At 50.1% G+C, this 14,660-nt stretch overlaps 1 protein-coding gene across 17 annotated transcripts in view; it reads left to right on the top strand.

Moving 5' to 3' along the window:
* Positions 1-14,660, top strand: part of Fhad1 (forkhead-associated (FHA) phosphopeptide binding domain 1) — a 124,698-nt gene that overhangs the window by 10,653 nt on the left and 99,385 nt on the right. For all 17 annotated transcript variants that reach the window (XR_003954977.1, XM_017320274.2, XM_030253621.1 and 14 more), the window contains 2 exons: positions 1,878-2,084; positions 13,135-13,375. Coding sequence is in view for 16 of the 17 variants with exons in the window: in XM_017320274.2 (XP_017175763.1) it covers positions 1,878-2,084; positions 13,135-13,375 (448 nt within the window). In the remaining variant the exon portion in view is untranslated. The remainder of the gene's footprint in view (positions 1-1,877; positions 2,085-13,134; positions 13,376-14,660) is intronic.

Genomic DNA, 14,660 nt, shown 5'->3' with positions numbered 1-14,660 from the left:
GTGTGCACACGTTTGTACGCATGTGTGAGTTTGTGCACATGTGAGTGTGTGGAGATCAGATGACAACTTCGGGTGTTAATTTTCAGGTACCACCTCCCCACAACACACACACACACACACACACACATTTTTTTTTTAACTCAATCTCAACGGCCCAAAGCTCACTAAGTAGGCTAGGCTGGCTGGCCAGTGAGCCTCAGGGATCCATGATTGGGATTCGCCACCACACCTGGCTTTTTACGTGGGGATAAACTCAGGCCTTCATGCTTACAAGGCAAGGCACTTTACCAACAGAGTCACCTCCTCAGTCTTTGAAAGACCTCTCTCCTCTCCTCTCCTCTCCTCTCCTCTCTCCTCTTCTTCTTCTCCTCCCCCACCCCCCACACCTCTGAGTCAGGTACTCCCAGTTGGATTAACTAGGCCTGCCCACAGATTAATAGTCTTCATCATATGTGCATGGTACCACTTGCCAGACAGTAGAGGGTAGTAACAGATCTGTGGGTCGGTCCCCTCTACTCTGAAAATGTCAGTCTGTCCAGAAACCTGTTGCGGCTGATCTCCGTTGTCAACTTCACATACCTGGGAAGAGGGAAGCTCAACTGAAGAATTGCTTCTATCAGATTGACCTGTGGACCTGTCTGTGGGGCATTTTCTTGATTGCTGACGAGTGTGTGAGGATATAGCCCTCTCTGGGTGGTATCATCCCTTGGTAGGTAGGCCTGGGCTGTATAAAAAAATGGCAGCTGAATGTGAGCCTGGGGGCAGGCCAGTAAGCAGCACTCCTCCATGGCTTCTTTCTGTTCCTGCCTCCAGGCTCCTGCCCTGACTTCTGTGGGTAATGAACTATAACTGTATGGAAGAAACTCTTCTTTCCCCCGAGATGTTTTAAAGATGGTCAGTGATTATCTCAGCAACAGAGATGAAAACTAGGCTAGGATCCGAGCTTAGATTCTCAGCTGCCACAGGAAAGCCAGGTGTGGCAGCACACACGCCATTGAGGCAGGACTTGGGATGTACAGATGGGAGGAGCCTTGGGCCTGCTAGCCAGCCAGGCTGTCCAAAGCAAAGACTCAGTGAGGGTCTGGTCTCAGAAGGTAAGGCATGGAGTGACGCTGATATCTGTGGTGTGACAGTGTTCCTGGGAGACTCACTCCAGACAGGGAACAGAGACAGATCGAACTACAATACCATCAAACTCCAACGTGGTGAACCAATAAGTTTTATTGGGGTTATGTACAAGAATATCGGTGAGGAGTGACTTGCAAGAGCCCACCCCAGTATGAGTGACAGCTCACAAAGCTGGGAACATGGAATTCGATGCACAGCCTGCAGTCAACCCAAGAGATTGGAGTGTCCTTTCGGGGACGCTTCCAGATATCTTAGCTTGTCTGGGTGTCTGAGTGTCTGTCTCAGCAAGCCTTACTGCTTACATAAGCTTGGGGAGGGAGGGAAGTAGAGAGGGAGGGAGGGCGGAACCTAGTGTATCTGGTCAGTTTCAGGAACTTCCTGAATGATCCCTTTGAGTTGTTTACTTCCTGAGTTTAAAGCTCCGGGATGGAATGTTTCATCTCTCTTAGAGCACTCTGTTGTTTTTAATCTCCATTTTAACATCTGGTGTCTTAAGTACCTTCCCTCCAAGATGGACAGTTGTATCTTGGTGTAAACTTAAGCACACCATGTAGTGTTGGTCTCTGTCCTCCACACGTGTACATACACACACACACACACACACACACACACACACACACACAAATGAGGACTGTTGAGGACCCAGCAAGGAGGCTCAGTGTGTGTGTCCTCTTCTGGCAGCCCGTGAGCAGCAAGTATCAGGGATGTTGCTATTTTCATTTTCCTGACCACCACTTCCTCCATCTCAGTCCGCAGATATCGACAACCACCATGCCCTCATTGAATTCAACGAGGCCGAGGGCACCTTCGTCCTTCAGGACTTTAACTCCCGCAACGGCACGTTTGTCAACGAGTGCCACATTCAGAATGTGGCGGTGAAGCTGATCCCTGGGGACATTCTGCGGTTCGGGTCTGCAGGGATGACCTACGAGCTGGTCATTGAGAACCCGTCCCCGGTGAGCCCAGCCTCTATGTGGTGGTGTGTGGGGGTGGGGTGCTATGCTGGCTTGTGCATGCTGTCCTGTTCTCAGATGCAGCCACCGGAAGCACTGTGCAACCCCACACTGCCCACACATGGCATAGCAACAAGACTCAACTCAATCCCAGTTCTGGTGGCCCAAAGGGGGCTTGGGGAGGGAGGTGTATCAGCGCCCCATGATGGGCACTCCACCACATTACATGCAACTGCCACAAAGTGCCCAGTTCAGAGCCTGAGTAAGGTTTCAGAGAGGCTGGAAACAGTTGGATAGTTTTGAGAGCAGAGAGATAGGCGCCTCCCTTCCGGGCTGCTCAGCAATGCTGCTCTTCTCTGATCGCACAGATTCTCTGTGGGACAGTCTTCTCCATGGTCCCTGGCATTGACAGGGTATATCTATAAACCATGACCGCCCATGTCCAAGTAGGTGATCGACACAGGCCAGTTGATATTTTGGCCCAGATCAGAAATACATCTGAGGTCACAGTCTAAATTATAATCTCGATTTAAGTTAAAGAGAACTGAAAACTCAGGAAGCCTCAGGCTTAGGGAAGCTATGGTTATGAGGTTTGGAGGCAAGCGCCTCACCCACTGAGCTATCTCCCCCGTCCAGTACGGCTTACTAAAAATGACACTTTATCAAGGTGAAATCGTTCTACAACGAAGTACGCGTGTTTTGAGAGTGGGGCTGGTGGTTTTGAGGTGTGTACCCCTGGGAAAATATGGCTACCACTACAACAGGGAGTGAACTTCACCATCCCCGTCCCCACCACCCCTGACGGCCTCCCCAGTGTGGAGGTCCTTGGCTTGCCAGCTGCCATCAGGAGCGCCACCCAAGGGTTGAGTTACTCAAAATGAACGCCACCTGTCTATGATTGTAAATCAAATACATTCTCAGTAAATTCAAAAGTCCTCACGAGGCATGGAGCCCCCACAAAGTGCTTTCTAAATACTCCCCCCCACCCTGCACCCCCCCATAAGAACCCCTCGGTGTTACTGACCCCTTTCATCAGGGCTTGCGTTTCCAATTTCTGCCAAGCAGATCCACGAGAGTCATGGATCTTCTCCTTTTGAGTTTCTGTAGATGTATGTCCACACACAAGGACTCAGTTCCCCAGCTTTCTATCTTAAAAAAAAAAAAAATGTGTGTGTGTGTGTGTGTGTGTGTGTGTGTGTGTGTGTGTTTGCCATGGCATATGTGTAGAGGACAGAGGACAACCTCAGGTGCTGTCCCTCATCTTCCACTTTCGAGACACAGGATGTCTTCTTCGTCACCGTGTATACCAGGCTAGCTGGCCCATAATCTTGGGAGACGCCTCCTGTCTCGTCGAAATGCAGGTGGTTACCTGAGGCCCAGACAGCACACACTCACCCCATGTCAAGTGGGAAGAGGCAGAGAATCAAGTGGAGCCAGAGTTGCTTAAAGATAAATCCTGTCCCCTTAACCAGGGCAGGCAGGGAGCAAGCTCCGGTCTCTGAGTGTGGGAAATGTGCTCCCCCCACCCCGCCCCGTCTACCCCCCCCCCACACACACACAAGAGCACTGACTCAGACTAGTGAACTCGAGGGAGGACAGTTTACAACTTAACACTTGCCTCAATGCTGACCAGCGTGGCTGACCCATGACTGAGCACAGAGAACAGTTACTGTGACCCCAGTGCAAGCCCTTTCCTCATTGGCTGAGTGACCACGAGTACAATCCCAGCGGTCGGTCGCTGGAGCCTTCTCTTTTCCTTTCCTGCTTACATTTGTCTCTATTTCATTTGTTTAAAAGATTTTTATTTTATTTTCACTTGTGTGTGTGTGTGCGCGCGTATGTACACATGTTTTATAGCCTGTTCATTTTAAAGCTTGTCAAGCACAATAATCTTTATAGCAATACTATATAATATATAAATTATTATATACCACATATTATAATATATCACATACAATATGTTATATAATATAATATATAATGCATTATATTATATAGTATGTAATATATAATATATAAAAATATATGATGATAATAATAATCTTGATAATCTTATACTCTCATTTTGTTGCTGTTTGTTTTTGCTTTTGTGACATGGTCTCTCTATGTTGCTCTGGCTGACCTGAACTTACTATGTAGATCAGGCTAGCCTGGAACTCAGAGATCCGCCTGCCTCAGCCTCCCAAATGCTGGGATTAAAAACGTGCGCCGCCATGCCCAGCCCTTCCTCTGTCTTGAGTTCATGTGGACAGGCAATTAGAGTCTGGGTGAGGAGCCAGAGTCTCTGTTTGTCTGCATTTGGACCTAAGCTGGCTCAAGGCACTTTTTAAAATGAACAATTATTTTATTTCTTGCACTGAGCAGAGTCCAGTAACTGCCTTGTACATGGAGTTTTATCAGGACACAGCCTTGCCTGTTCATGTGGCTGCTGCCTCGTGCAACTTCCTGATCCGCTGGCAAAGTCAAAAATGCTTTCTACCTGCCCCGCTGTGAGTTTACCAACCTTCCCTGGGAACACTCTGCTCAATCCCTCAAAGAAGAAGGGACTGAGCCCTCTTCTGTTTGCCTAGGGCCGTGCCAGTTAATAATTTACTCAGCTAACTGAGAAGGAGAAAAAAATAGACTTTGAACAGTTTTACCACTGTCTCTTTAAAAGAGCAACGGTAGATATACATATGCAAATATGCATATTTGCATACGTGGCAATATTACCACCTTGAGGTAACTGGTAAAAGGGCTAGGTTATTGATATGCAACTGTACACCATTAGCGTTATCAAAGGAACCTGGTCCTTTTTCTGGGAGGTTTTCTTTGAGCACTTTGGAATGTTTCTGAAATGTAATCTTGGAAGCAGGAAAATGGGTTTGTGCCCTGAAGCAAGCTGTAATTTAGTGGTTCTCAACCTGCGGGTTGCTACCCTAAAAGTAACAAAGTTACAGTTAAGAAGTAGCAACTAGGGCTGGTGAGATGGCTCAGTGGGTAAGAGCACCCGACTGCTCTTCCAAAGGTCCAGAGTTCAAATCCCAGCAACCACATGGTGGCTCACAACCATCCGTAACAAGATCTGACTCCCTCTTCTGGTGTGTCTGAAGACAGCTACAGTGTACTTACATATAATAATAAATAAAAAAATCTTTAAAAAAAAAAAAAAACTAGGGGGCTGGTGAGATGGCTCAGTGGGTAAGAGCACCTGACTGCTCTTCCGAAGGTCCGAAGTTCAAATCCCAGCAACCACAAGTAGCAACTAGGGGGCTGGTGAGATGGCTCAGTGGGTAAGAGCACCTGACTGCTCTTCCGAAGGTCCGAAGTTCAAATCCCAGCAACCACATGGTGGCTCACAACCATCCATAATGAGATCTGATGCCGCCTTCTGGAGTGTCTGAAGACAGCTACAGTGTACTTACATATAATAAATAAATCTTAAAAAAAAAAAAGAAGTAGCAACTAAAATAATGTTATGGTTGGCGTCACCACAGCTTGTGGAACTGTGTGAAAGCAGCATTAGGAAGGCTGAGAACCACTGCTGGAACTGGGGTTTGTGGCTATAGCTGGTTGATTAGCTTTTTATTTACTTCCTGTTTTGCTAAGTTTTCACTACCCGTCTTACTCTAAATCTCTCCCTCCCTGGGCTACTATTTTAAGTTTCATGTGCAATAAGCCTGTCAGAACCTGCAGCGCGCCTTGCCTGTGGGCACAGGGTGGCACTTGCGTGAAGTCTCAGGGAGCATTTTGTCCAGGAAGTATTAGTGTTGTCACGTGTCAGGAACCCAGATGGAAAGCATATGCTTCGGGCGTGGCTTGATCCAGGTGGTCCACGGATGCTCAGAAATCCATCTCTTCCAGCTTTACTCGCTCACTCACTGTCTCAGCAGATTCTGCACCGGGCTCACTGGGAGCAAGGGCTCGCCAGCAGCCCCAGCATCAGTTTGGGTTGTTTTGTTTTTTCATTGTTTTGTCTTAGGTGGTCATGTGACTGATGCCAGAGGCTCTGATTGGCCACACCCTCTCATAGGCATTTTCCTGGGTCTGAGAGGGATCTGTGTCCTTATTGGAGGAAGTGTGTCACTGTGGAGGTGGGCTTTGAGACCCTCCTCCTAGCCATGTGGGAGTCAGTCTTCTAGCTGCCTTCCAAACAAGAGGTAGAACTCTCAGCTTCTCTAGGCGATTAATGATAATGGACTGAACCTCTGAACCTGTAAGCCAGCCCCAATTAAATGTCCTTTATAAATGTTGCCGTAGTCATGGTGTCTCTTCACAGCAATGAAACCCTAAGACAATGTGGGAGCTGGGCAGTGCATCCAAGCAAGCTATAGTCACCACTGCAAGGAGAATTTGTGCTATGTGTGTTTGTGTGTTTGTTTTGGTCTTTGAACTTAAAGATCTAAAAATCAAACAAACAACCCAGAGCTGAAGGGGATATCTCAGGTGATAAAGTATTTGTTTTTGCAGACATGCAGAATTCAATTTCATCCCTGTGTGGTGGCACTTGCCCTTAATCCCAGCACTCAAAGAGGCTGTGCTGGGTAGCCTGTGAGTTCAAAACCAGCCTAGTCTACATAGGGAGTTCCAGGACAGCTAAGGCTACATTGAAAGTACAATGATCCTGCAAAACAAACAAATAAGCAGACAAATAAAAAAAACTGAGATCCAGGGCAAGGAGAGACTTTGTTTCAAAAGGAAGGAAGGAAGGGAAGGAGGGAGGGAGGGAGGAAGGGAGGAAGAAGGGAGAGGAGAGGGGAGGAGAGAGGATTCTGTACACACACAGACACACATGTGTACACACATGCATACACATGTATATACACACATGAACACACAAGTGTACACACATGCACACACACATGAATACACCAGCCTTATTTTAACATAATTATAGAAAGGCTGTAACGGTAACTGTTCACTGACACTTTTTCCAGTTGCCCCACTGTCAACAAATGTCATGAACACAGATAGGATCCACTGTGTTTCATTACTATAACTGCACCCCAGGATCCACACCCCAGCCAGGACCTATGCTGCATTCAACTCCTGCACCCCACACTATGCAACATTTTCTCTCCTTGGCAGTCCTGAGGAGTCCTGGCCAGACATCCTGGAGACTGTCCCTTAGTCTGAATACACCAGATACCTTCCTCTGATTAGACTGGGTCAAAGCTTTCAGAAGGCCCTGAAAAACTAAGGTGACATAGACTTAGTGCCCCACCCTCTCAGGGGCACCCGATGTCTACTGACTCCCACAGGTGTCACCTTCTCTCTGGATGAGGGCGGTGCCTGCCAGGTTTCTCTGTGGTAGAGTCATTATTTCTGCTTGGAAACAAGTAGTAAGTCACTAGTTATAGCTCAGCCTCCACAGGGGACCTGAGACACCTATGGGGGAAGTGTAGTCACAGGGATTTCCATTACAGAGGTTTCTGCCTACCCTGAGATCTTCTGCAAGAAAGATTCCTCCTCTCTCTCAGTGTTTATTTTACTCCCTTGTATATAGCAGGACAGTCTCGGGTCTATTTACTTTACACATTGAATTATAATTAACTGTTATTTATTTCTATGGAGAGTGTGTGAGGCTTCAGAGCATGTGTGGGTGTATGTGGAAGCCAGAAGACAACCCTCTGAGTTATTACCATCTGCCTTACCTTGAGACATGGTCTCTCAGTGGCCTGGAGCTCACTGGCTGGGCAGTGAATCCCAGGGATCCTTCTGTCTCCACTTCCTTGGTGCTACAATTAAGCGCGTGAGCCAGCACATGGGGCTTTTTATGTATGTGCGTGTTATTATTGAGCTTGGGTCTCTGCGCGTAGGCAGCAAGTTGGATTTTACCAACTGTGCCATCTCCCTAGCCCCTGGCCTGTCTTTTATCCTGGCACGCAAATTGGTCTAGCCTTGGATACTGAGTGCTCCTTTCAGGCCGGGTGCTGGTCTCTGCAACACACCCACACCGTTTTCTCAGTTGCTTTTGTTTTGTCTTGCGGTTTCCCTGTTTTCTGCTATTGCAAGAATCCCTGGGGCTCAGGGCATCCTTTTCCCTGCCCCAGCCCCAGAATCAGCCAAATCCCCTTTTTTGCCAAGTGTGAATCCAAGGTGGGTGGGCAGACGCCATCAGTGTGTGTCTGGCACTATGCCAGGCCCCAGACCCAGCCAGCAACCTGTCAGTCAGCGTTTAATCAGGAGCTCTCTGGAAAAAAAAAGAAGCCTGTGTGGATAGCATGGGGTTACCGATAGAGTGCAGAACACATCCCCTACAGTCACGTGGACACTTGCGGTTGTGACTCCCAGACCACACTAAGTCTCAAAAGTGTTGCCATTGGGTTTTGTCTGCAAACTTGGATCCCCACTCCAGCACACAGTGACAACGGGCACGTGAGTGAGTTACGTAGGCTAAGTATTGGTGGGGTCCATGTGAAAGAAGCCGTGATGGGGAGGGACCTCACCTGTCCATCAACAGCCCCAACTCCCAGTAGCCTTCTCTGGTGCATCAAATGCTAGCTCCACGTACCGGAAGAGCGTGTCTGCCGTACAGAATGTAGCGGCTGCAGATACAACTCTTGTCCCCTGTATTGTTAATGTTTTCTCCATCACTGACTTTGCAGGGGAGCGGGGGTGGGGCAAGTGTGTGTGTGTGTGTGTAGGTGCACTCTTGCCTGTGGAGGTCAGAGGTTGATGTTGGGGGTCTTCCTCCATTACTCTCGACGTTAGTCAGGTCGTTCCCTGAACCTGGAGTCCACTGTTCCAACTTGACCACTCACCCAGAAGGCTGTGGGGATCTATATGACCCAAACAGCAAGGTTCAGTGTGAGACCCCGTCTTAAAAAAATGATTAAGATGGAGACGCAGTTGAGGAGGACACCCCAATGTCAACCTCTGGCCAACACGCACATTCACACAGGCAAATACACATAAACACATAAACACATGTGCACGCACACACACACATGCACATACACATGTGTACACACAGTTTCTCACTCACACATACACACACTTGTATACATATGCATGCCAGTGCGCATGCACACACACACTCGCGCACTTTTTTAAAAAAATAAAGGCTGTCATTCACCCTAGGTGTAGTCAAGGAAGGTCTGATGCTCAGCTAACTCTTTGAGATCCATGGTGCTTGGGTCTCTCTCTCTCTGTCTCTCTCTCTCTCCCCTTCTCGCCCAGGCACTCACTCCCCCTTCTCTCTGAAGTTGGGGGCTGCATAATCCTAAAACCACTGAGCCACACCCCGTTCTGAGGCACCACCTAGGTCTCATCTAGATTGAAAGTTGACTGACAGACATGGCCTTACCAGTGTACACATGGCTGTTTAGAACATGCATACCTGAGAGGGTCCTTCCTGGGGACTTACAACAGGGAACAACAGCACATCCATTTGATTCTACCGCAGACACCTGCAGCAGTGCTTTAACTCTCGAGGGCGGTGCGCTAAGAGAAATAAGCCAGTCATAAGATGACCCAGCTCAGGTCTGGAGAGGTGGCTCAGCAGATAGGAGTATGTACTGCTCTCTCAGAAGACCCGAATTAGGTCCCCAGCACCAACTGCTGCTCCTACTCTAGGAGCCCTGACACCTCTAACTTCCATACACAGACATAAACACATCATCTTTAAAAACAAAACAACAAACAAAAACCACATTGTTCCATTAGCCCATATTTGAGTGGGTAAAGGGGTTCGGCTTGTATGGCTTACGCAGAGCTGTCAAGGTCAAAGAGAGAGAAAGGAAAAGGGGGAAGGAAAGGGAGTAGAAAGAACCTGAGTTTATAAGACACAGTGCAAAGCAGCGTGAGTGATATACTGAACACTACTCATAAGCACGCTTTAAAAATGCCTACAACAGGGTGCATTTGGGGTGTTCTTTGAGACACATAGCCCTCAGGCTCTACCTGCCTCAGCCTCACAAGCTCTGGGGCTACAAGTGTGCACCCCCATACGCACCACATTTTCTGGGGTTTGGCTCATTTGCAATTTTTCAGAGCTCTACTTCCCCTCTCCTCCCTGGCTCCTCCTCCTCCCCCCTCTCCTCCCTGGCTCCTCCTCCTTCCCCTCTCCTCCTGGCTCCTCTTCCTTTCCCCTCTCCTCCCTGGCTCCTCCTCCTTCCCCTCTCCTCCTGGCTCCTCCTCCTTCCCCTCTCCTCCCTGGCTCCTCCTCCTTCCCCTCTCCTCCTGGCTCCTCCTTCCCCTCTCCTCCTGGCTCCTCTTCCTTTCCCCTCTCCTCCCTGGCTCCTCCTCCTCCTTACCCACTCCTCCCTGGCGCCTCCTCCTTACCCTCTCCTCCTGGCTCCTCCTCCTTCCCCCTCTCCTCCCTGGCTCTTCCTCCTTCCCCTCTCCTCCCTGGCTCCTCCTCCTTCCCCTCTCCTCCCTGGCTCCTCCTCCTTCCCCTCTCCTCCCTGGCTCCTCCTCCTTCCCCTCTCCTCCTGGCTCCTCCTCCTTCCCCCTCTCCTCCCTGGCTCCTCCTCCTTCCCCTCTCCTCCCTGGCTCCTTCTCCTTGGTGTTGCTACCTTCTCAAGTCCAGAGAGTCAGCTAGGAGATCCTAGGGTCTAGCCTAGTACGCTCAGCCCTGATTGGATCACATGTTCCTTGAACAAACCCTTAGAGTCAAGTCAAAGAATGTGGCTGACTATTACTTAGTCCCTCCCATAAAACAGGGACAGGGAGATTGCCTGGATCCAGTGGCACAGAGTGGGTCCTGCCTGTGGTCTGGGAGGTGGCGTTACTCATTGCTCAGAACTCTGGCAGTTGGTTCACCGAGATGCATTCTGTCCACATGCTCAGCAAGCTTCTATTAATCCAGTTAGAACAGTCTAGAAAAAAAAACTGAGGCCAATGGGCCCAGCTAGGAGGAGGAGTCAGCCTTGTTCCCTTCCTGGCAACAGACTCTAAGTGGGTCAGTGGGTCAGATTTCCCAGGTGACTCGGATTCCCTGGATGCTTTTCTTCTCCATAGCCCTGAGTCTTCTGGGAAGCCCAGGATCCTTGACCTGTTTTAGACCAGGTCAGGCCCCTGTGCAGCGGGCAGCCTTCTTTTGATGGAGACACTGCAGAAGCAATCTCGGCAAGCTCCAGTTTAGAACATTCTATCTGTTCCTCATGGGTCCAGTGTTCAAAAGGAGGAACAGTAGCCTTCCTAGTGCAGGTTGGTACTTGCAAAGTATCCTGGGTATTCCCAGAGAGAGGAGACAGAGGCAGGGCCTGGGCATACCATGTAGGGGGTGGGTAGGGGGGATAGACATAGAGAGAACACAGAGAGGGGAGGGAAGAAGAGGGGAGGGGAAGGGAAGGGAGGGGGGGAGGAGAAGAGAGGGGAGGAAAGACAGAGGAGGCAGGAGACAGGGAGGCTGAGACCCAGAGCCTGGCCCTCTCCAGTGTGCCCTGAACTTGGATGACTCATCCAAGGGCGTCATGGGAATAGGTGAGCCCTGTGCAGCAGACAACAGCGCCGTTGCCGTCATCACTGAAGGAAAAAGCACAGGGGAGACACCTCATTACAAGTTCTGCGTCAGCTCCACACCATATTGCCTCTCCCGGGTGGATGGACCCTGACGTTCCTCCTGGGGGAAGCAGCCAGACACCTTCATGGGCTCCCATACTCAAGGTGCCTGCCAGTGAGGCACCTGCTGCAGCCAGGTGTTGGGGAGGCTGAGGATGAAGGCGGGTGAGGCAGTGCCCCACCCCACCCTCGGAGTTCCCAGCCTTGGGAGGCGTACACAGCCCACAGTGTGCTGTTACTGAGTTCTCGAAGACCGAAATATATTTACATATGCCTTGGCCAAATGCTGTGGTTCGTTCCCTAACCAATTCATAACTTAATCATCCCATTATGCTGTTCAAAGTTCGGCCCTTTGGCTGGTTACCTGGTCCTCAGTTACATGCGATCGTCTTCCTCTGTGTCTGGGGCCGAATCCTCTGTCTCCAGCCTGTTTCTTCCCCCATAGTCCTATCTCTGTCCTGGAACTTCCACCCTCCCTAGTTCCTGCCTAAGCCAATAGGCCAACAGCATCTTTATTGACAGGTGATTCTTCTTCCAAATAGTACTAGAGATCCTCTCGACACTAGTGTGGATAGAGGAATTGACTTGTGGGGGAGGGGAGGGTCCCTGGGGCTGGCCTGACTCTCAGTTACCTGCCTCACCCTTCCCTTCATGCCCCTGTCTGTGCACCTAGCGCTCACTCGCTGCAGGAGCTGCGGATATGGATACGGGGTGGGTAAAGAGGAGGGAAGGCCTGGTCCCTGCTGTGGCATCCCGTCAGCTCAGAGGCTCAGCGCTATGTCCCTGGCTTGGGAGATGTCACGTGTGAAAAGTCCTGGATGAGGGACTCAGGAGGACACCAACCGAGATGGATCGATGTGGGTCTAGAACTTACTACCATCATTTGCTAACACCACGGACAGACAGACAGACAGACAAACAGAGCGACAACGGGATGCCAGGAGCTCTGAGGAGAGATCAAGGCCCCAGAACCAAGATTGACAACACGGGCAGAAGCTCTGAGGAGAAGAATCAACCCCATCCCCACCCCCCAACCCCATGGCAAAAGTGAGATCTCCAGTTAGATGTAACTGAGGATAGGAAGGCTGCACAGCACCGGCCTGCAGCCAGGCTTCTCTGGTTCCTAGGCAGGAGGCGGGGGAGCGGGTGGGGAGCAGGGTGTGTGGCCACAGTATCCACTTTGATGTGAACTCACTCCCCAGGGCAGAGACCTTGGCCCCTGGCAGTGTGGTAGGTGCCTGTCAGGCTCTGTGAGAAGGGGGCGGTGTGTGTGTGTGTGTATGTGTGTGTGTGTGTGTGTGTGTGTGTGTGGGTGTGTGTACTGCAAGTGTCCAGGCCTGATTCTCACATCACATCTTCACAATATGACCTTGTCCAGCCTCAGGGTCACCAACACTGACTGCATAAATTGGGGAGCTCTTGCTGGAGTATGACGGTGACCTGGCACCCCAAACTCGAGGAACATGCAAGAAGGTTTCTCGGAGGGAGCGACTCACAAGCTGGGTCTTAGGACAAGCTGTGCTATGCCTAAACACCACCTCCCCTGAGCCTCCCATCTGTCCCACAGGTCTCCTGCCCATGGGTGAGGGGCCCAGCACCTTGGCCAAGTCCACAGCCACACCTGTCGTCCTCGCCACCCGACATGCCCTTCCACCACGGTATCCAGCCAGCAACAGTGCAGAGAAGTTGGTCACAGGGTTGTCCCAGACCCACCATGGTCCCACCTGCCCCTCACCAGCGGCCCATGAGTGCCAGCGGGAAGATGTTTTCCTTTGTGATGGACCCAAAGTCCCCTGTCATCAACCAAGGTATGTGTGTGGGGTGGGGGGTGGCTTCAGACAAGAATTTAAAGCCATGAAGATAGGTTAACCTTGGTTTTCACTTTCCTCTGACTCTGAATATAGACTATAACTAGTTGTAAAAAGTATAATGGTGGGCAGGCGAAAGGGCTGAATAGGGAAAGGAGCCTGCCACCAAGTCTGATAACCTGAGTTTGACTCCCAGAACCCATAAGGTAGAAGGAGAGAAGTAATTCTTTCAAGTTGTCCCCTGACCTCCTCAGAAATGCTATGGGGCATAAGCATGTGTCCGTGCGGACACACGCATGTGCACACAGAGTTAAAAGTAAATGAAGCATTTTTAAAAAACAGGTTGCTTAAAGAGGGAAAATGGGGGATGTAGGTCAGTAGAGTGTTGGCCTAGTGTGCATGAAGTTCTGGGTTTGCATAAAAACAGATATGGTGGGGCTGGACATGATGGCGCACGCCTTTAATCCAAGCACTCGGGAGGCAGAGGCAAGTGGTTCTCTATGAGTTCGAGGCCAGGCTGGTCTACATAGTGGGTTCCAGGACAGCCAGGGCTACACAGAGAAACCCTGTCTTGAGGGAAAAAAAAAAAGAAAGAGAAGGGAGGAAGAGAAAAAGTTAAATAAAATACAATGAAACATCCAGCTGTGCAGTTGTAACATCTGGATTACTCCTTTGAGCTCCGGATTTGTCTCTAAGACTGCAGCAGAGCCCCAGTCCACACCGAAGTTCCCCGTGCAGAGTGTAGGCACGCGTGCATGCGTGTTCATGGACATACCGTGTTCAGCAGGATCCACATGATTCTCTTTGGCACACGAGCAGATGTGTTGGTAACTGAAACCCTATTTGCCCACCAGAGCCCCTGGGAAGTTGTAAAAATGACTGGTCATCACAGTGCCGGGGAGAAGAGAGTGAGGCTTACCAGAGAAAGCACTTTCCCCGGAGGGTAGATCCATCCACTCTAGTCTACTTTAACATTCTGTATCATGTGAGCGCCCACTCGCAGCTTTTTAGTGTGGGGAAAGAATTTGGGGATAGGATATTCTGTCCATTGCTGTCCTCTTGGCCACAGTAGCCCTAACAGCAGAGCAGATGTCAATTCAGGCCTTGGACACAGTCGCCAGTCTTCCTCCATGGCGGCTTGATCAAGGTTTCCTGCTTAGTCTTCTCTGCCTCAGCTCCACAGCCCGAGTCCCTGGTGTCTTGGTGCGCTCCACTTCCTCCTCTGGCCTTTCATGACCTTTCACCTAGTTACCGTCCTCCATCACTAAAATTATACTTAGGATGG

This window comes from Mus musculus, chromosome 4 (assembly GCF_000001635.26).
Source record: "Mus musculus strain C57BL/6J chromosome 4, GRCm38.p6 C57BL/6J".
Taxonomy (NCBI): Eukaryota; Metazoa; Chordata; class Mammalia; order Rodentia; family Muridae; genus Mus; species Mus musculus.
The sequence above is the reverse complement of the archived record's forward strand: the minus strand, read 5'-3'. Positions and strand labels throughout refer to the sequence as shown.